The 20369-nt window shown below is 58.4% G+C and overlaps 6 protein-coding genes across 6 annotated transcripts; 2 read left to right on the plus strand and 4 right to left on the minus strand.

Annotated features, from left to right (window-relative positions):
• Positions 1 to 210: 210 nt before the first annotated feature.
• On the minus strand, positions 211 to 1373 carry ATEG_01758 (putative tartrate dehydrogenase; the record flags this gene model as incomplete). The annotated part of the gene is made up of 3 exons (XM_001209123.1): positions 211 to 549; positions 594 to 1084; positions 1136 to 1373. The coding sequence occupies 3 exons, from the start codon at positions 1371 to 1373 to the stop codon at positions 211 to 213; spliced, it is 1068 nt and encodes a 355-aa protein (XP_001209123.1).
• Positions 1374 to 2043: 670 nt separating this feature from the next.
• ATEG_01759 (CeGAL family transcription factor) lies at positions 2044 to 3579 on the minus strand (the record flags this gene model as incomplete). The annotated part of the gene is made up of 2 exons (XM_001209124.1): positions 2044 to 2564; positions 2661 to 3579. The coding sequence occupies 2 exons, from the start codon at positions 3577 to 3579 to the stop codon at positions 2044 to 2046; spliced, it is 1440 nt and encodes a 479-aa protein (XP_001209124.1).
• Positions 3580 to 4799: 1220 nt separating this feature from the next.
• On the minus strand, positions 4800 to 6902 carry ATEG_01760 (FAD-dependent oxidoreductase; the record flags this gene model as incomplete). Its single annotated transcript, XM_001209125.1, has 4 exons — positions 4800 to 5707; positions 5766 to 5946; positions 5995 to 6391; positions 6436 to 6902. 4 exons carry the CDS (start codon positions 6900 to 6902, stop codon positions 4800 to 4802), a joined length of 1953 nt encoding a protein of 650 aa, XP_001209125.1.
• A 3461-nt stretch (positions 6903 to 10363) lies between these two features.
• ATEG_01761 (NAD-dependent succinate-semialdehyde dehydrogenase) lies at positions 10364 to 11980 on the plus strand (the record flags this gene model as incomplete). Its single annotated transcript, XM_001209126.1, has 3 exons — positions 10364 to 10393; positions 10454 to 10541; positions 10599 to 11980. The coding sequence occupies 3 exons, from the start codon at positions 10364 to 10366 to the stop codon at positions 11978 to 11980; spliced, it is 1500 nt and encodes a 499-aa protein (XP_001209126.1).
• Positions 11981 to 12569: 589 nt separating this feature from the next.
• Positions 12570 to 15255, plus strand: fluG (extracellular developmental signal biosynthesis protein FluG; the record flags this gene model as incomplete). The annotated part of the gene is made up of 2 exons (XM_001209127.1): positions 12570 to 14973; positions 15026 to 15255. The coding sequence occupies 2 exons, from the start codon at positions 12570 to 12572 to the stop codon at positions 15253 to 15255; spliced, it is 2634 nt and encodes an 877-aa protein (XP_001209127.1).
• A 519-nt stretch (positions 15256 to 15774) lies between these two features.
• ATEG_01763 (putative sensor histidine kinase/response regulator) lies at positions 15775 to 19398 on the minus strand (the record flags this gene model as incomplete). Its single annotated transcript, XM_001209128.1, has 4 exons — positions 15775 to 17521; positions 17574 to 18853; positions 18911 to 19046; positions 19100 to 19398. The coding sequence occupies 4 exons, from the start codon at positions 19396 to 19398 to the stop codon at positions 15775 to 15777; spliced, it is 3462 nt and encodes a 1153-aa protein (XP_001209128.1).
• Between the last annotated feature and the right edge of the window lie 971 nt (positions 19399 to 20369).

Consider the following 20369-nt stretch of genomic DNA (forward strand, 5'->3'; position numbering starts at 1 on the left):
TGCCGTGTTGGGCCCGCCGAAATCTCCATCGAACGAGCGAGGGCTGCATGCGAGACTCCCGAAGACGAAGATTTCTCGGGAGTTGCAGCTGCACTCCGTACGAAAATCGTGAGTCTATTCGAGGCCGTCCGGGGTCCCGCGGGGCCCCAATCGCCCTTCCAGACGCATCGAGTGATGTAGACGAAAGTACTATACACCTATGACCTTATCTTACAGCTGCTGGATCGCTGCAACCACCGCTGCCGTCACCTCCTTCGTCGTGGCCGTCCCTCCTAGATCCGCCGTCAACAGCCCACTGGCGCATACGGTCTCCACACACTCCATCAGTTTCTGCGCCGCCGTCTCCTCGCCCAACCATCCCAGCATCTCCGCCGCCGTCCAGAACGTCGCCACCGGATTGGCAATCCCCTTGCCCGTGATGTCAAACGCAGACCCGTGGATCGGCTCGAACATGCTAGGATGCTGCCGCGTGGGATCCAGGTTGGACGTCGGCGCGATTCCGATCGAGCCGGCGAGCGCGGCCGCTAAGTCGGACAGAATATCCGCGTGCTGCCCCGTTAGACATGACAAAAAGACAAAACAGGGAGACGTACCAGATTGCTCGCTACAATTGTGTCGATACTCTCCGGCTTCAGCACCATCCGCGTCGTCATCGCGTCCACCAGCATCTTGTCGACCTGCACGTCGGGAAAGTCCCGCGCCACGATGCTGGCTACCTCGTCCCACAGCACCATCCCGTTGCGCTGCGCGTTGCTCTTGCTGACGACAGTGAGCTTCTTGCGCGGTCGCTTCTGCGCCGTCTCAAACGCAAACCGCATGATGCGCTCCACGCCCACCCGCGAGAATATCGCCGTCTCTGTCGCCACCTCCCACGGCCATCCGACGTGTGACCGTCCGCCCTGTCCGGCGTACTCGCCCTCGCTGTTCTCGCGGATGATCACCCAGTCCAGCTTGCCGGGCGGGCAGTCGCGCAAGGGAGATTGGGTGCCGCGGAGCACGCGGGTCGGACGCACGTTGGCGTATTGTTGCAGCGGCTGGCAGATGGCGAGACGTAGACCCCAGAGGGAGATGTGGTCGGGGACATCTTCGTTGGTTAGCAGTAGACCGTAGGTCCGATGCGGCATTGGATACATACCCGGAGCACCGACGGCACCAAACAGAATCGCATCGTGCTTCTTCAGCACCTCCAGCCCGCCATCCGGGATATACTTTCCGGTCTTTTTGTACGTCTCCGAGCTCCAGTCGAGGTGAGTGAACTCCAGCGAGAAGCTCTGCAGCTTGGCCGTGAGCGCCTGCAGCACCTCGATGCCCGCGGACACGACCTCCGGGCCGATCCCGTCGGCGGGAATGGCTGCGATCTTGTAGGATTTCATTATTCCGTTGTTCTTGGTGTTCCTTGCTGGGGTCGACTTGCTGTGTTCGTACCCCTCTATATATACAAACCTCGGCAAGCCCCGCCGGACAAGACATGTCCGGCAGGCCAGCCGGAGAGAACTTGTCCGGTAGATCCATCACCCGATATTGTTTCTCCCGACACCCAGAGAGCAGTGAAGGCCTTGCATGTCGTAATTATCCTGATGGTCAATCAACCGCATCGCTGACAGTATTAGAGACCGCTCGTGTCGTAATTCTCCTGGATCAGCCACGGTCCATCGGCTACTGTCCACAAATCGCTCAGCATGCCCTCCACCCCGCTGTCCCCGGACAAGAGGCCGTCTGCGAAGAACCCGCTGAAGAACGGGTTGTTGCTGTCTCCGAAGATGACCGACGGGTTGCTGTATTGGTTTGTGTCCGGGACCGTCAACATGCTGTGTTCTGCGGACATCTCCAGTCCGGTGTCCATAGCGGGGAGCTGCTGGCTCTGGTCGGTGGACACAGTCGTCTGTTCCTGCTGGGAAGTAGGCGGGTTGGACAAGGCCGATTCCAAGTCGCGGAGGGCTTCGATGCAGGTCTGCGGCCAGGAGCTATCGCGCAGGGCGAGATTCTGGAGGATGACGAGGCCGGATTTGGTATATCTGCTCGCACGTTCAGTCCGGACCATATCTATACACAAACAGAGTAGGGAGCATACCTCGACGCAGCAGCGATGGCAAACTCCCCCTCCCACGCCGCATACACCAAAATCAGACAGCTCATCCACACGGCCCACGTAAACGACGGCCAGACAAGTGGCACGACGGGTGCAACGGTCAGGTGCCGACGCAGTTCGGCGATGAGCTCGCGCGACGACTCGATACACACCTGCAACGCGGCCTTGTATTCGGGGGAGGTCGGCTCGGTGGCCAGCAGCGGCCGGTTCATGGAGATGATGGATTCGTGGCGGAGCACGATCAGGAGCAGCCGGTGCAGCGGGGCAAGCGCAGGGGGGCTGTCGTCTTCTGGGGTGTCATTATCCAGGAGATTCACATCATCGTAGACCTCGTTCCACCACTGCGTCAGCTCGCCGTTGATCTGGGTCGCGGTGGGAGAGGACTGAGTGTGCGCGAGGGACTTGTTGCGGAGCTCGACGATGAGGCCGCGCACACGGGCGAATTTGGCCAGGTGCGTGAGGAGGCGTAGGCGGTCTGCATATTGTTAGGACAATGCTGTAAGTATTGCTGTTGTACATGGAGGCAGGGAGAGATTACTGTCAGGCACGTGGTCTGCATGCATCTCCATACTGGGATAGCAGACATCCACGTCGTCGTCTCGGATGCTCAGAGGTATTCCGAGAGCCTGGGAGAGATACCGCTCCAAGCAGTAGATGGACCAGAAGAGACGCCGTCGGATGGCTGCCTCCTCGGGCGTAAAGCACGAATACCGCGCGGGACAGCGGTGCAAACCTAGATGGAACGCGGTGCGGGTGATCACGCCGCCAATGCGCGAGGCGGCGTTCAGCCGGAGCAGCGACGCGAGGAAGAGCTGCACGCTGAACGCTGCCTGCAGGGTCAGGATCGTGGGCGCGTCACAGAACAGCGTGTGCAGACTCTCCATGGCCTGGTCGACGGTGCGGAAGACCAGCGACGCTGGCACAGGCTGACTTTTTGCTCCCGATGCCGCGGATGCAGTCATCTGTCGACGGTCCATCAGCGAGATGGACATGATGCTGCGGACGAGAATGGCCTCGGGGGTCGTCAGTTTGGACCATCCGTTGCTGCTGAGCGTTTCCAGCGTGCGCAGGAACGTCGGCGCCAGGAGGTAGGGGAAGATGGGATGCCAGTGATGGAAGTAGCTGCGGGTCCATTGCACGAGATGGTCGAGGGTGAATTTTGCTGGGCGGTGGTCCAATTCATGCGGCGTCCACAAGTCGTGTTTGAGCGCCTGGGAGGTATCCCGGCGAGGACTCTGATGCTGCAGCTGGTCGTCCTCGCCCGGGACGAGGCTGTCTTTTGGAGGAGTCTGCTGGGTCTGGTTTAGATGGGCGGATCGCCTGGCAAAGGCGTTGTAGACGACGCGGATGAAGTAGATGCCGCTGGAGCTGCCCAGAAAGGTCGCCGAACCGTTCTCCTGGTGGGATTTGCGCATGAGCCCGATCTCTCGGGGTGGGGGATTGTGCGTCTTGCGCCGTTTGGCGGGCGGTATATCATACTGCGTGTCCATTGTGATGATGAAGAAGAATGTCCAGATGTCGACAGTCAGGTTGATGGATATGCGAGATGGGTTCATAAGTTGGAGAATGGCTGACTAAGTCATGCACTTTAACTATGCATGTATCCTTGAGCGAGCGTGCGTTCACTTTTACAGAACATATAGGAGTCGTTCAAGTAACTGTACGAAATGTATGAATCTAGACTTGTGAGGGACTCTATTAGTCGATGAAATGTACACCTGGATATATAAATACCTAAACACTGGCAAGATACTGATTATGCTCTGCCATCACACCCACGATGGAGTAAGAATATATAGACAAGTGGGCATACTTCGTGAGACACATAGCCTTTCTCATAAACAGGCAAAATGTTGTCGGCAGCTAAACCCACTGGAATTCACCCGCGGAGACGCGGCATTTCTTCCCCGCGCGGGCATCAGTTCTTGACCTTCATCCCTATACTCCCTATACTCACCGTCTATCTACACCATGTCCCAAAACGCAATCTCCTGCGAACCCTGTCGCCAGAAAAAGTGCAAGGTGCGTCATACCACCCAAGAAACAGCCATTCTGACAGTAGACAGTGTGATCGCATCCTGTAACCATCACTACCTCCACCATTGCTGCTTGCGACAGACGCTGACTATCCAGACCAACCTGCTCCCAATGCACCACCACGCCCTCACGGTGCATCTACCCCGAAAGCGGGAAACGGTGCGTCCATCACTCTCAAATACATACGCAATCTGAACTCGTGTAGAGGCCTGCCCCAAGGCTACATCACCCATCTGGAGCACCGTCTCATCGAGACAGAACTAGCCCTCTATACGCTCTACACCCAGCTCCGCAGCGCAGGTCTGCACACTGAGACCCCAGCCCTGCGCATTCCGCCAACCGTGCCGGATAGGTTGGCGCGCCAGAGCCGCACGACCAACATGGAAGAGTGGGAGCGTCTGCCGCTAAGAGATCCGCGGGACTGGGAGCGGTGGTGGGCGGAGAAGGAGGGGTTATTTGGGGAGGATTGTTCTGGTGAAGCCCAGACTGGGGAACAGGTCCCAGGGGAAGGAACGGAGTCGAGAGAAGGGGATGTACCCCCGGCGCAGGGGGTTTCGTCTGGTGGACTACCAGGGAAAGCAGAGGAGCTTGTGCGGGCGGAACCAAACATCTACTTTTGATACACACGAGGAACTAAATCGTACTATGAAATCTACTATACAGTCTATATGAATCACACCCGGCACAGCCGGCCGTTCTGATCCGGCAGCCCATCGGCACTATCCACCGTCCAGTCCTCGCTGCCGACGCCCGTCGGCGCATAAAACACCCCGAACGGATCGTACTTCTGCTTCAGTCGGTACAACCGGTCGTAGTTGGAGCCGTAGAACGCCTGCTGGAAGTTCGGCTCGAGAATGCCCGCCTCGGACATGTACGCCCCGGACTCGGGGCAGGTCGCGCGCCACACGCCCAGGATATCGTTGGTGAAGGTGTTCATGGTGTCGAGGATCTCCGCGGGCGTCGCGTCGGCGGCCCAGCTGGCCGACGAGATGGCATGCATGAGGGTGTCGCGGAAGGCCGGGTTGGCCGCGTTGTCGGCGACCCCGGCGGGCTGCTCGGCCTTCATGTTGAACGCGAGCAGCGGGTAGCCCGCCGAGACGGTGGTCTTCAGCGCATCAAAGGTCTTGTTGCGCAGGGCGGCGTCCGCCCAGTTGGGGCGCGGGAAGAGCCGCGACCCGGTCATCATGGTCGTCGCGCCGACGGTCTCTAGTGGGAAGCCGGCAGCCCAGGCGTCGTAGAAGTTGTCGTAGTAGGTGGTGGCTGGGGAGAACGGGATGCCCAGCCGGTCGAGCTCGTCGAACCACGGCTGCACCAGCGCCTCGTACTCGGCGACTGTGTGGTTGACGGCGAAGAACGGGTTCATCAGGAAAGTGAACGAGTCCGCGCCTGTCGCCATCACCCAGAAGTAGGCGTAGGTGCCGGCGTCGGCGTGGATGGCGAAGCGGTCGAAATAGGCGCGCACACCGGCCCAGAAGGTGTCGACGCTGACGTTGCTGCTGGTCGAGAAGGAGAATGTCGACACCGTCACACCGACCTTGGGGTGCACGCGCGAGATGACCGAGGTGACCACGCCGTAGGTGCCTGGACCGGAGTCATTAGCTAGGTGGTCGAGGGAGTATAGATGGACGGAGGGACTCACCACCACCGCCGCCACGGAGAGCCCAGAAGAGATCAGCATCGGTCTCCTCCGTCACCGTCACAAAGCGGCCGTTGGCCAGCACCACCTCAAAGGCAAGAACCTGGTCCACCGCCAGACCGTAGATGCTCGACATGGGCGAGTGGCCACCGCCGAGGACGTATCCGCCGGCAACACCCACCGACTGATAACGTTAGATACTGTCATGCAGGAAGGAAAGTTGCAGACTCACCTTTCCTTCGCCCCCGACAGCGGTGAAGCCCAGCTCGTTGGCCTTTTCATAGATCTCAAACGCCTGCACGCCGGCGCCCATCTTGACGGCGGGCCCGCGGTAGTTGGTCGACTGGTAGTCGGCGTAGTACTTGATGTCCTTGAGATTGTGCGTCCAGATGCCGAGAGCACCGGCGCCCGTGGACTTGCCGTTGAAGTCGTGGCCGGTGTTCTTGACCACCAGACGGAGACCAGCGTTGCGGGCGAAGTTGACCGCCAGCTGGATCTGCGCAACGTTGCTGACATTCACGGCGTAGCTGGAGTACCCGCCCACGGTGCACTCGCCCGACGGGTCGTCGGTGGGCATGCAGGAGCGGCCTTCGTATAAGGGCCACATGATGGAGGCGGGATCCGCGGCACTGTTTCGTCAGTACAGAACTACCATCGTAGGGCGTGAACATACTGAAGATAGGACACGGTCCAGTTATCGGACACGACCTGGCATTGATCAGGGTCGTACTCCGGCCAGGAGGAGTAGCAGGATGCAGCCAGCGGCACCGTCTTCACCAGTCGTCCACCGAGCAGCCAGTCGAAGAGCGACCAGATGGCGGGGGCCGGCCAGAGGGCGTCGCCCGGGAGCAGCTTGCACTTGCTGAAGCAGCTGATGCAGCGGGCGGCCAGGTCCGAGGAGGCATTGCTGCCAAAATCGAACAGATCCGTCGCATTGTCTAACACGGGTGCGAGGTTATCAATGACACTGTCGGTCAGCTGCAGCGTCTCGCTGGAGAACAGCGGGACGCCGGCATCCGTGCTCGACGAAGGCACCGGCGTGGCAGCGACAATGACAGACGAGGAGGTCGGCGCAGCCCGCGCCGGGTTGGACAGCGCGAGCGCGGCCAGCAGACCTGCAGAAGAGGCGACTCGGACCATGGCGGAGAGATCACCTTGCCACTGCAGTGAAGGGTTGGGATTGAGTGAAAGCGATATGCGCAAGCCGGAAGAATAGGGGAGACGCGCAGATAATATACAATCCCAAACTAGGCGGACATCGGACAGGCTAAACCGGACGTTCTACATCGGCTTTCCCGGACATACTGCTTCAGCGGAGCAGGAATGCACCACCAATCGCCACGAGGGCGACTGGGGCATCTGGATGGATCGGTTCCTGTCGAACGGCCACGAGGGGACTCCACTGCGACTGGAAGAGGCGAGCTGGCCGATGCCCTAAGTTGATGTCTAGGAGGCCTAGCTGCGTGGCTAATGTCGACCCACGCAGCAGTGCTGTTCACGCGCGCCTAGACGAACATTCTCGGGAGAAGCTAAGCCTGCTGCTCCACCAGAGGGAGGTTCCATGGATAGATTGCATCAGGTCCGACTGGGGAGAGGAGGGTTCAGGGGGAGACGAAGGATGATCCTGTTCCATAGAGTACATGTGGTTGTTTTCAGGACATTTCCAGCCCCTGGACTACCACCTTGATACTAAACGAAGGTCTAGACGAACTCGGAGATGAAGGAAGAAAACAGTCTAGCCAGAAACCACTCTAGCAGGGTCTTCATCTGTCAGTCATACGATATCTCCGCAGGGACTACCTTCTAGACGCCCGCCTAAAGCGCACTATTGTCCTTAGCGAATCTCCATCAAACGAGCACTAGCTTTGCGGGCGAACCCGGAAAAATTTCTCCAAGCCAATGTCTGAGAAAGAGGAGCCTCGGATGGAATTCTCGGCATTTGGCAACTAGATTACGATCCGAAAAGACGGTCACTGGCCTTGCATTGACCGCATTTCTCGAATGCAAAAGAGTCGATCTCTGGCGCTGACCGTTTCTTCGCATGCTGGAGTAGACTAGATCGAGCACGGGGAAACGCTGATCAGCATGCAAATCTTGATCTCCAGCGATGATCCGAGTGGTGATCATCACGCAGTGGAGGTCGGGCAGGTATTTTTCTGCGTATTTATGGATCGCTGGTGTATGCTTGGCCTACCTATGTATGCCAGAACTGTCTTCAAGGATGCCAGACGTAAACACGCCTCTGACTCTAACCATTACCGCTGCACCTTTCTGGACATTGCACCGACCGCCGGAACGCTCGCTTGAAGCCCTTCGCCTACGGATATTACCGCAATCTATTGAAATGAGCAGATTGGACCATGGGCCAGTCGCGCCGCCGCCCTCCAGGCTTGGTCCAGCGCCCGGTTTCAGATATGGAGCAGCAGACAGCTCCCTCGCTAAGAATGTCTGCCACGAAGGACTTGCTGACTCCACGCAATCCACGCATCCACGCGATTTGAGACATTTTGTGGCGTTCCTCAATGGGCAAATGCCGGGAGGGCTGGTAGAGAAGCAAGGGAGTCTTACCTGCATTGTTCACTGCCGACGTCCACGGCAGCCACCAAACCCGTTCCGCGCCGCTGTCAATATGATTATCGTGCCATTAATAACAGAAACGCCCGCGCGGTCTCCCAATAGATTGGCTCTGGACCGTGGACAGCACTTTTCTCGTCGAATAGCTTGCGCCGTGACGGTGGAGTCTATGGTGAAATAGATGACTTGCCCGCTGTCGTGAAGGGTCCCAGCCAGATCGAGGGTTCCTCGATTCCTTCTGTTCCGCGGTGTTCGGTGGATCAGCTCCTTGTGCCTGGATTTGGGGGTTTACACGGACAAGCCGCCGGGTTATCTCAGCGAGGGATTGGGCGAGCCGGTTACTTATACTGCTGATACCTCATGCTCCTGCAGTAGCGACGGCATTGCGATATGTCTGACGATGGACCATGACAATCAACAGAGTATTGCGCTGGGAATGATCGCGGCCTTTCCGGCGCTGGGAGGCATTGCAGTGACTCTGCGGTTATGGAGTCGTTATCTGTCGCGGTCTTCTCTGGGATGTGGTACGTCGTTTGGTCGCTACGAGTCATTTCAGTCTAACAGAGGTAGACGACTATTTCATCTGCGCCGGATATGTACGGCTTCACGCGTCTGATTCAGGGCTCTACTGATTGAATGGCAGGTTCTGGCTGTGGGCATGTCCGTGACATCGTGGTATTGTTTGTAGCCCTCGGTAATCCTGACTTACTTCTTCTCTAATGATGTCCAGACGTTAAAGCGAACTATGTCGGTTACCACATCTGGGACATTCCTAAAGACTACGACGTCAAGAAGGGCCTGATTGTATGTTCCTATACTCTTTTCTCCTACATCTCAAGCTGACCAAACAGTGGAACTTTGCCAACCAGCTCCTCTACAATCCCGCCCTCACCATGGTCAAAGTCTCCATCCTGCTGTTCTTGCGGCGTCTCGAGTCCAAGTCGCGTCTGGTGAACTCGCTTATCTGGGGCACCATGGCCGTGACCGTCGGCTTATTCCTCGCTGTGCTCTTCGTGGACCTCTTCCAATGCTGGCCCGTGGCCTACGTCTACGACAAGTCGATCGCCCACGGCAAATGCATCCAGCAGGGCGCCTTCTACGTCGCCACCGCCGCGCTGAACCTGTTCACCGATCTGCTGGTGCTTTCCATCCCCATCATCATCACCTGGTCGCTGCACATGCCGCTGCGGAGGAAGCTCGCCGTGTGCTTGATTCTCTGCCTGGGTGGAGTGTACGTACCTGCGTTCCCCCGTTTTCAGCGCTTTCAACTGACAGATACAGGGCCACGGCCATCGGCGTCTGGCGTATCGTCATCCTCGCCGAAGCCTTCTTCCCAGACCCCAAGCACCAGAACCCGGACCCGACCTACAGCGTCGGCTTCTGCAGCTCCGCGGTTGAGGTCAACGTCGCCGTGATGTCGGCCTGCGCCCCGTCCCTCAAGGCCATCTTTAGCAAGTACATCCCCCGTCTGCTGGGCACCTCGCACGGCGCGTCCAACTCCAAGTACTACTACGGCGGCGCGAGCAGCTCGAACCGCTTCCGCTCCGGCCTGGAGTATCCCCACCGGTCGGCGCGGGCGGGCGACGACGACGGCTTCGAGCTGGCGGATCCGTTCCGCGCCAACACGGCGGATGTCAAGGCCGAGATGCGCAAGTACACGCGCAGTGGGGGGCGCGATGGCGCGGACAGCCCGAGTCTGAGCAGCGAGGATGGCAGCGCGGGGATTGTCAAGACGATGGATGTCTCGGTGCAATATACGACGGATCAGCAGAGTCCGCACCGGACGGGGAGTGTGGATCGACTGGTGTAGATGAGATAGATTGAATGTTGATGTTGTTATGAGTAGACGATATAGATGGTTGTAATGGACGGCTATATGGTTGGGTGGGATTCAGTGCCTTTTTCGGTAATCGGCCAAGTGAGGGGGGTGCGGGGTCATTCTTATACTTAATAAGAGGTAGTTAGTAACTATGTTCTTCTTCTCTTTCATTCCTTTCTTCCATCCCATCGTCCGTCTCTGTCGCATCATGGCGTCCCAGTATCAGCTCCCCTTCCAGGTACGTCGCGATCATCTATACTCCTAACATACATTGCATCTTATACATCTTGATGGATAGCTTGACGACCCCTCCCTCCTCCATTACGACTCCTTCGTCAACAATGCCTGGGTGCAGTCCAAGAGTGGAAAACGCTTCGAAGTCGTTGGTGAGATGCTTCTCTACAATTGTACAATCCTACGACCATCCTAACGAATCCATGCAGACCCCGGCACCGACATCCCCTGGGCTAGCTGTCCGACCAACACCGCCGACGATGTGCCCGCAGCGGTCGAAAGCGCCCACGCGGCGTTTGAGCAGTTCAAAAAGACCAACCCGCGGCAGCGCGCGCAGTGGCTGATGAAATGGGACGCTCTCATCCGCGAAGCCCGCAGCGACCTGGCCAAAATCCTCACCCACGAGACAGGCAAGCCGATAGCCGAGGCCTGCGGCGAGATCGACTACGCCCTCGGGTTCACCTGGTGGTTTGCCGGCGAGGCGGAGCGCATCCACGGCAGCATCGCGGTGCCGGCCGCGCCCAACCGGCGCGTCTTCACCGTCAAGCAGCCGATCGGCGTGGCCGCCGCGCTGGTGCCGTGGAACTTTCCCGTGGCGATGGTGCTGCGCAAGGCGGGCGCGGCCTTCGCGGCGGGCTGCACGATGGTGGTTAAGCCGAGTCCAGAGACGCCGCTGACGACGCTGTCGCTGGCGCACCTGGCGCAGAAGGCGGGCTTCCCGGCGGGTGTGTTCAACGTGCTAACCACCGACCTGGAGTGCACGCCGGCACTCAGCGAGGCGCTGTGCAAGCACCCGCTTGTCAAGAAGGTCACCTTCACGGGGTCGACGCGTGTCGGCAAGCTGATCGCTAGCCACTGCGCGCACGGCCTCAAAAAGCTCACCCTCGAATTGGGCGGCAACTGCCCCTTCCTCGTGTTCGACGACGCCAACCTCGACCAGGCGCTCGACCAGCTCATGGCGCTCAAGTGGCGCCACGCCGGCCAGGCCTGCATCACCGCCAACCGCGTGTACGTGCAGGCCGGCGTGTACGACCGCTTCGCGCAGATGCTCAAGGAGCGCACCCAGCAGCTCGTCGTCGGTCACGGTGCCCGCCCCGACACCACCATGGGCCCCGTCACGACCCCGCGCAGCATCGACAAGGCGATGGCGCAGGTCGAGGATGCGCGCCGCCTGGGCGCCGAGGTTATCCTCGGCGGCGGGCGGGTCGCCGGCGAAAAGGGTTACTTCTTCCAGCCCACCATCCTTACCGGCATGACCAAGGACATGCTGGTGTCGCGCGAGGAGACGTTTGCGCCCATCGCGGCGCTGTACCGCTTCGAGACGGAAGAGGAGGCGGTGCGTCTGGCGAACGACACCAGCATGGGCCTGGCGAGCTATGCGTTCACGAAGAACATCGACCGCATGTGGCGCATGCTGGAGAACCTGGAGGCAGGCATGATTGGCATGAACACGGGCAATTCATCGGCGGCGGAGTCGCCATTTGGAGGGATCAAAGAGTCGGGGTATGGCAAGGAGAGTGGGAAGGAGGTTGCGGTGAACGAGTATTTGGTGACGAAGACGGGGACGATGACGATTGAGGGGCAGTATTAGGCTGGGATGAAGCTATTCGCGTGGATCGATCGTGCACAGACTGAACCCTGCACAACGGAGGAATCTTTTACATAACGTACAAGAAAATAGCTAGTACTCCGTAAAAGGTGAATGAGATGAATAACTATGAATAACTAACTAACTAACTACTTGGTGACTGAAGGACTCGATTAGTCAGCTCGTGGAAATGCCCGAATCGCGTATGGTGCACGAAAAGGCGCATCCACCGTCAACATCGCCGAATCGTCGAGTCTTCCAGATATAGCCTGCGCTCCGAGCCGACTAGAACATGAACAGTAGTCTCTCCTTCGGCTGCCTGGGACTGACTGCGACTGCCACCAGAGAAAATCTGCATCCGATCGGCAGGAGACACAGAGGCATGGCCGAACAGCTGCCTCTTTGGGAACGCGCAGTATATCCATCGGCGCCTGCTCTTTAGTACTTAGTAGTACCGTTACCTTTATCTACTGGCCTCGCATTCTTCGGCCTCTTCGTTCTTCATACCACCAACACTCTCTTCTAGCTGGCACAATAACATCCCATCGCTGCATGATACTCTACATAATACCCCCTCGCACTCGCTAACACCATGGATCTCCCCTCGCTCCGCCAGCTCATCCACACGCATCCCCTCATTGACAACCATGCCCATAACATTCTCTCCAGACGCCACGCCTGTGCCTACGAAAAACATCCCTTTGAGCAGATCATCTCCGAGGCCCACGGGACGGCCCTGCAGAATGCCACCTCCACGCTCGCCCTCTACCGTGCCACGCCGCAGCTGGCCCAGTTGTACGGCATCAGCTCCGACAGCACCTGGGACCAGGTCAAGGCCGCACGGGGCGACTGGGTGCAGCGCGACTACGAAGGGCTCGTCCGCGCGTGTTTGGTTGGCACGCACAGCCTCCTGCTGGATGACCTGTTGACCGCAGAAGACGTCGAACCGTATCATTGGCACGATCGCTTTACGCCAGGACGCACCCGCCGCATAGTGCGCATTGAAACCCTGGCCGAGAAGACGCTTGCGTCGCTGGACATTAACCCGGCCACCCTGGACAGCCACACGCATCGCCAGACACTGCTTCACCAGTTCATCGCCGGGTTCCGCGATCGTCTCAATCAGGCGATCCTCGACCCCGCCGTGGTGGGGTTCAAATCGGTCATTTGTTACCGGACTGGGTTAGACGTCCAGGAGGTCGACGCCGGCGACCAGAGTCTCGAGACGGCTCTCGTCCACTGCTTCACCTTCGGCGCCCAGAACGGGAGCTTTCGCGTCGAGGACAAGCCGCTGAACGACTGGATTGTGTGGACGACTGTGGAGGCGATTGCCTCCCGCAAGGCCGCAGCCACCGCCGCCAACATCGTGCCGAACAAGCCGCTGCAGCTGCACACGGGTCTGGGAGATTCTGATATCAATCTGGTGCTCGCCAATCCCGCCTATCTGCAGCGGCTGGTCGCCAGATTCCGCAATGTGGATTTCGTCTTGCTGCATTCTTCGTACCCGTATACCCGCGAGGCGGGCTACCTCGCTAGCGTCTACGACAATGTCTATCTGGATCTGGGCGAGGTCTTCCCTATGGTGAGCCGGGACGCCCAGGAGCAAATTTTACGGCAGAGTCTGGATCTGGTGCCGACGTCGCATTTACTTTGGAGCACCGATGGTCATTTCTTCCCAGAGACCTTCTATCTCGCGAATATTCAGTTCCGCGCGGCCCTCGAAATCGTGGCTATCGAGTATGTGAAGAAGGCCGACTGGACTGTCTCGCAGGCGAAGCAGGCCGTCGCCGATATCCTTTTCCACAACTCCAATCGACTCTATGACCTGAATGAACCCCCTCCGCAAACAGATACCTTGCAGGACCTCCCTCCCGGCACCCGTCTCGAATGTTTCACGAAAGCCAACCCCGACATCAAGCACGTCTGGATGCAGTTCCTCGACTACACCGCCACCATGCGCGTCCGCATGTTCCCCATGGCCGAATTTACGAAGCTTGCCCGGCAGGAGCGTCGGCTGGGAGTCTGTGAGTGTCTCCAGCAGATGATCCAGGATGATCACGTTGCACCCGAAGGATCCACGACGGGCCAGTTTTATCTAGTCCCCGACCTGGACACGCTGCACCGCAACGTCGGCATCCCAGGCTCCAACAGCGCGTCAGTCATGACCTTTTGGCGACAGGAGGAGGACGCATCGGCCCCCGTGCCGGGCTGCCCACGCACATTGCTGCTGAACCTCGCCACTCGGCTCTCCAACGAATATCAGGTTGACGTGAGCTTCGGATTTGAGATCGAGGTCATCTTCCTCCGTCCGGTCACCGACAAGGACGACCCAGATACCATCACCGGGTATAAGCCCTGCGTCACCAACCATTCCTGGTCGCAGATGACCAGCCAGACGCGCTCCATGGTCCCTCTCCTCGAGGAGATTGTCGATACGCTAGGAGCTCACGGCATCGCCCTGCAGCAATTCCACGCCGAGTCGGCCCCGGGTCAGTTCGAGTTCATTCTTCCCCCAGGCCCGCCGTTGGCTGCGGTCGACACCCTCCTGCGCGCCCGGCAGATCATCACCAACATTACCGAACAAAAAGGCTTCCGCGCTACGTTACACCCACGCCCCATTCCCGGATATGCCGGCAGCGCAGCCCATGCTCACATTTCCTTGAAAAAGACCGATGCGACTCAGGAACCGCCGTCGGCCGGAGTGGAAGAGTCCTTCTTGGCCGGTATTATGGAGCACTACGTGGCACTCATGCCCTTCACGCTGTCACAGGATGCCAGCTACGATCGCGTGCAGTCCGGATTGTGGGCCGGCAGCGAATGGGTGACCTGGGGCACGCAGAATCGCGAGTCTCCCGTCCGGAAGATCGAGACGGCACACTGGGAACTGAAGTCGTTGGACGGACTGGCAAATATGTATCTAGCCATGGCGGCCTACCTGGCGGCGGGATACATCGGGCTGGAGAAGAAACTGAAGCTGCGCTTGAAGGACTGTGCTCGTAGGTCTACTCCCTCCTTTCTTGGTTAAGTTCCCTTGCTAATGGCATCCAGACGACGCGGCAACCCTCACAGACGAGCAGCGACGGGAGCTGGGCATCACGGAAAAGCTTCCCAAATCGCTAGACGAGGCGATAGATGCGCTCCAGGCCGACTCGGAATTGCAGGAGGTGCTCGGCGCCGAACTGGTGAAGGACTACCTCTGCGTCAAGCGCGAGGAGCGCGACCTGCTGCTTAAGATGGATGAGGACACCCGGCGGCGGTGGTTGATCGCACGATACTAATTATCCCACTCATGATCCCAGTAATGGCATAATATCACTAGCATTCAGCCCATAGATTCAAATCATGCAATCATCAATTCTATGCAGGGTATCACTCTTGCTAAATCCGTGTACGGAGCAATCCCGGCCCTCATGCAATATGTACAGAACAAATAAACAAATGTGCTATCACACCATCACGCCGTGTCAATCCCAGACATGCATCACCCTAAGCCTCGGCCGAATACCGTCCGCGGAGCTCGCCCGCCTCCCACTCGGCCAGCAGACGCGACACCTCCTTGAACGACACGGGTTTGGTGAGAAACAGATCCACCCCGGATGCCAATGCATCGGATTCATCGCGCGAACTGCTCAGCCCAGTAAGTGCAATGATGATCGCGGGTCCACACCCGTCCCGCTCCTTTTCTATCGCTCGGATCGCGCGAGTGGCTTCGAAGCCGTTCATCACGGGCATTGACATGTCTGATAAGGTACGGATTAGCCATCTGCAACTAGAGAGAAAATCATGTAGTACAAGAATTAGAAAGACATACCCATAAAAATCATGTCGTACCCCTGTTGCATTCGCTCGACTGCATCGACCGCCAGTTTGCCATTCTGCGCGGCGTCCAACGCCGCCAGATGGCGCTTTTTCATAAACGTTAACATCAGGTTGAGATTGATCGAGTTGTCGTCGACGACGAGCACGCGAGCCTGCCGCGGTGCCTTGGCCTGTTCTGACTGCGTGAAGGTGTCCAGGGGACCGAGCGTGACGGGCGACGAGGGCGATGCGATGGTTGGGAGTGGGTCGGGGAGGTCGGATACGTCTTGGGAGTGTGTCGATGAAGACGCGGAGGTGTTGCTGTCGTCGGCGGTGAGGTCGCCCATGCCGTCGGAGAGTTTGTTCTCGGACTGGGAGTCGTCGCTGGGGAGGGAGCGGGCGTTGCGTGGGCGGAGGGGGAGAGTGGATGGCGGTGGTTTTGTTGGCTCCGCTGGGGCGAGCGAGGTGTCCTCTGATGCGAGACACCGGAGGATGGCGCGGGCGACTTTGTTAGGGCCGCAAGGTCGGCGGATGATGTTGATGGCGCCGGCGAGCGAGGCGAATCCGGCGCGGGCGGTGTTGTAGTCGACAGACCGGTCGCAGAGGATGAGCAGTGCAGGGAAGAACGCCGGCGCTGGGCGCTGAAGTTCCTCCAACAGGGCGGTTTCGTCGGCGATGACGAGGTCCGCGGGTGATGATGAATGAAGTGAGACGAGCTCGAGCCCGTACCATTCGGTTACATAGCGGGTGATGACAGACCAGGATGGATGGCTGGTAGCCTCGGACGGGTCCATGCCTAGGATGGCGACGCGCCGGCCTGCATGAGTGTCGCGGAGAAGAATGCTCTCATTGATAGCGCCTTTCTCGGCGGCCGAAGGGGATCGCGGCGACAAGGTGTCCTCGAAGACGTCTTCATGGACAGACCGCGATAGGGGGAGGGAAACCTTGACAGTGGTTCCCTGTCCAGGCTGGCTATTGATGTGGATACTCCCGTGCAGGGATCGCACGAGGCTGCGAACGATGGACAGTCCCAGACCGGTGCCAACGGCTAGCGTGTCTTCCTGTGCAAACGGAGTGTAGAGTCGTCCACGCAGGAACTCTTCCGAGATCCCCCTGCCCGTGTCCGACACCGTCAATGTGACCAATTCGTCGATGCCGGCGCGGCGAGACCGACTGTCCGACGCTTCTGTCACCGCAAGCTGTAACGACACGCGCCCGTGGTCCGTGTATTTCATGGCGTTTCCAAAGACGTTCATGATAATGCGTCGTAGCGCACCGGGCTGGGTCTGGTATACCCAATCGTTCTGAGCGATGTCGATCTCGACCTCCACATTGTGTCGAGATGTTTTGAGAGATTGTGACCTGGCTGCGGTTGTAGCTGTGGACTGAGTCGGATGTTCTAGTGATGAAGTGGTTCGTTGGCTGTAGGCATGGCCCAAACAGACGCCCTCCACCACCTCTTCGGCCAGAATCGCCAGATCCGTCGCGACGAACGTGTCCAGATGTGCCGAGAACCGATCAAGGGATTTAACATCAGTAGAGTTCTTGTTCTTTTTCAGTTGACGCCATGATCGCTCCAGCGAAACGATCTTGCTGAAGTCGAGCACTTGGTTCATGGTGTCGAGCAAGGTGCGACCACAGGCGTTGATGGTCTCGAGCAGTGAGCCCTGGAAGTCATCGAGGTTGGTGCCGCCTAAAAACTCGGCGGCTGCCAGGATTCCATGGAGGGGGCTGCGCAGTTCGTGTCTGTCACAGGTCAATAATGAACGCATGATTGAGAAAGCACTGGTATACGTACGAGATACTCCCGATGAAATCACCCTTCTGCCGATCCGATATGAGGGACTCGACCCGGCTGCACTCGGCCATTATCGAAGACCCGAAACCCATCACGGAGCTCAGCTCGACGGACGAGTTGAAAACGCGCGTCTCGACGGTATTCCAACAGAAACAACCGGCGAACCACTGGGAGTTGCCGGCGTTCCACAAGGGTACGAAGAGAACCTGGGTAGCATTTGGAAAATAAAGGTTCAGCAACGAATTCTCCATCGTCTTCCACTTCTTCCCGGTCCCTCGAGGGATCTCGGTCTGTTTGGTCATCTTGGGTCGGCTGCGGTGGGGCTTTTCATCATCGGAGCTCGACAACAGGCCATCCCGATGGAACGACCAGAGCTTCCCCTTGCTATACCTCCGGAAGAGTTCATGCAGGAATCCGTTGTCCAGATTGGTAGCGGGGTACAGGCCCTTGGAGCCGGGTCCTGGTGCAAAAGGCTCTTCGTTGGTAGATATCGCGAGCACCGACGCTGGATTAGTTTCCCCGATGGAACAGTCACTGCCAGTTTCCACGTCGAACATCGGGCTGTTTCCCGCCTCAAGAAAGATGACTCCGCCGTCCGAATCGAGCTCCAAACTCTCCCGCAGCAGGTTTGCGGCTCTCCGAAACGCCCAAGAATTCCCATGCGACTCATCGAATCCCTTCTCCCGTGTTCCTGACCACCAATCTGGCAGTGGTGTATCAGGGTTCGACGAGATGGCCTGGTCGCCCTTGCACTCCGACATGGAACTGATGGAGCGGGCATCACTGCTGTGGGAGCGCCGAGATGGGATGTCGAGGCTGTTCAAGGACCCGACTGAGAGGTGAGTGGCCTTCTGGTGCGATAGCGAGGGAGTGCTCGGTACGTTGGCGGAGCTCCCAGCGTACGACGGATTAGGCGTATCCACAAAGCTCGAACTGCCTTCAACGAAGCAACTCAGACCCCGAGACAGTCGTGCCGCACGTCGACCTTCGGATGCTTGCCGACTGACCTTGAGATAGTCCATTATAAGTGTGGACAAAGTGGCCAGTGTGCTCTTCTCGACATCCCCCCAGCTATCGCGTCGTTTTGTATCGAGTACGAAGAGACAACCGATGTTGATGTTGGTCTCGGTGGTAAGGGGAGTGCCGGCATAGAATCGATAGGAGGGCGCGGCCTTGACAAAGGGTAGAGACTTGTACTTGTCGTCTTGGCTCAAATCGTTCACGATCAGGAATTGGGCCTCGTCGGGGGCTTTGAAAGACGGGGCGAGGGCAACCGTGTCCTAGCACGCAAGGTCCTGTTAGATTAACGGCTGACAGAACTGAAACAAACAACTTACTCGGCACATGGGCCAGATCCGATTGCTCAGCCGGCACCATCCGTCCCATTCCTCGTCACCCGAAAGTTGCGAAGCCGGGTCCACCAGTGATTTAGTCGCTTGGGCCAGGATGAACTGCGAGTCGCGGTCCGATACGCTAGACACACTGTCAGAACGATGGCCGCAAGCTGGGCGCATAGAAGATCCTACCTGACCAGAACGCGATCGACATCGAGCCGAAGGGCGGCTAGTTGCGCAAAAGAAGTGAGCGTCGCATTAGCTTCGCCTAGAACAAGAGCGTCCTCGGGAACGATGTGCGTGATGGGCGGCGGCGCCGCCGCCGTGAATGGCGAAGGTCCGGGCAACGAGGCATCTGAAACCGGATTCGTCTGCGGAGAGTCCTCTCGGGATGGTGGCGTCTGAGGGGATCGTTCCGGCTGGAAGTAGCGATACAGCTCCCGCGCTCTGCGGCCAGCATTGTGGTCGTCGTCCCACCGTGGAGGTTCCATGAGGACGGTGTGCACAGGATAGGGCGGGGGAGGGGTATCGAGGTGCACCGAAAGCTCGGTACAAGCGATGCGCGCTAGGGTCTTGTAGTGGCAGGTAAGTCTAACAGGGCTGGTCCATCCTCAAACCCGATTCAGGATCGATTCAGAATAAGGTGTGGCGGCAGATAAGCAAAGGGGAATGGCGGAAAAGGGAAGAAAGGGGGGAAAGAAGAAAGGAACAACCAGGCTTGAAACAAGGCGGGCGTTCGAGGGCGTCGAGGGTTTTATTAGATGACAGTCTAGACTGCACGGTACGGGAAATGGGGCAGATTCGATCCTCAGGCAGTGTCCGTCAGAACCGTTTTTGACCCGACAGGAACAGTGAGAAATCTGAGAAATCTCAAGGGGAGTTCCATGGATCGGTAGATAGTCCTTGAGAGACGAGTAATCTCCCGCAGTAATGGTAAGTGGAATGTTGGGACGGATCTGGGTTTGGACGATGATGACCCTCCAAAGTGGCGATGTGTAAGGGCCGGGGGCCCGGCCAATGATGGCATGTACAGACGGACGAAGGATCAGTGACAGAGCTCCACCTGCGCCTTCATCAAGCTGCTGATGATATCCCGGTTCCAGGGGAATGGTGGTCTGTGGACCCTGACAGGCAGAGGCCTCGGAGGAGGGTCCACCGTGATAGATCAGTGGTGAAGAAGGCGAGTGAGTTCATGATGAGACGGCGGGTTGCAGGGAGAAGGATTCCGACAGGGGAGATACTAGGATGAAGCCACAAGCGAGCACGGATAGAAGCGACAGAGACACAGACCACCACAGCAGCAAAACAAGGACGTTGACGCAAAAACAGGGAATTGAGGCGACTGCAGGCCGCGCGGCTAGTCCGCTTGCGGTTTGGCTCCAGGAGTTCCCATTGGCGGGCGACAGCCCCGGGCCTTCTATCCACCAATCAGACACTGCCCAAGCACTGTATAGCTGACTCA

The sequence above is a fragment of the Aspergillus terreus genome, genomic scaffold, assembly GCF_000149615.1.
Source record: "Aspergillus terreus NIH2624 scaffold_2 genomic scaffold, whole genome shotgun sequence".
NCBI lineage: Eukaryota > Fungi > Ascomycota > Eurotiomycetes > Eurotiales > Aspergillaceae > Aspergillus > Aspergillus terreus.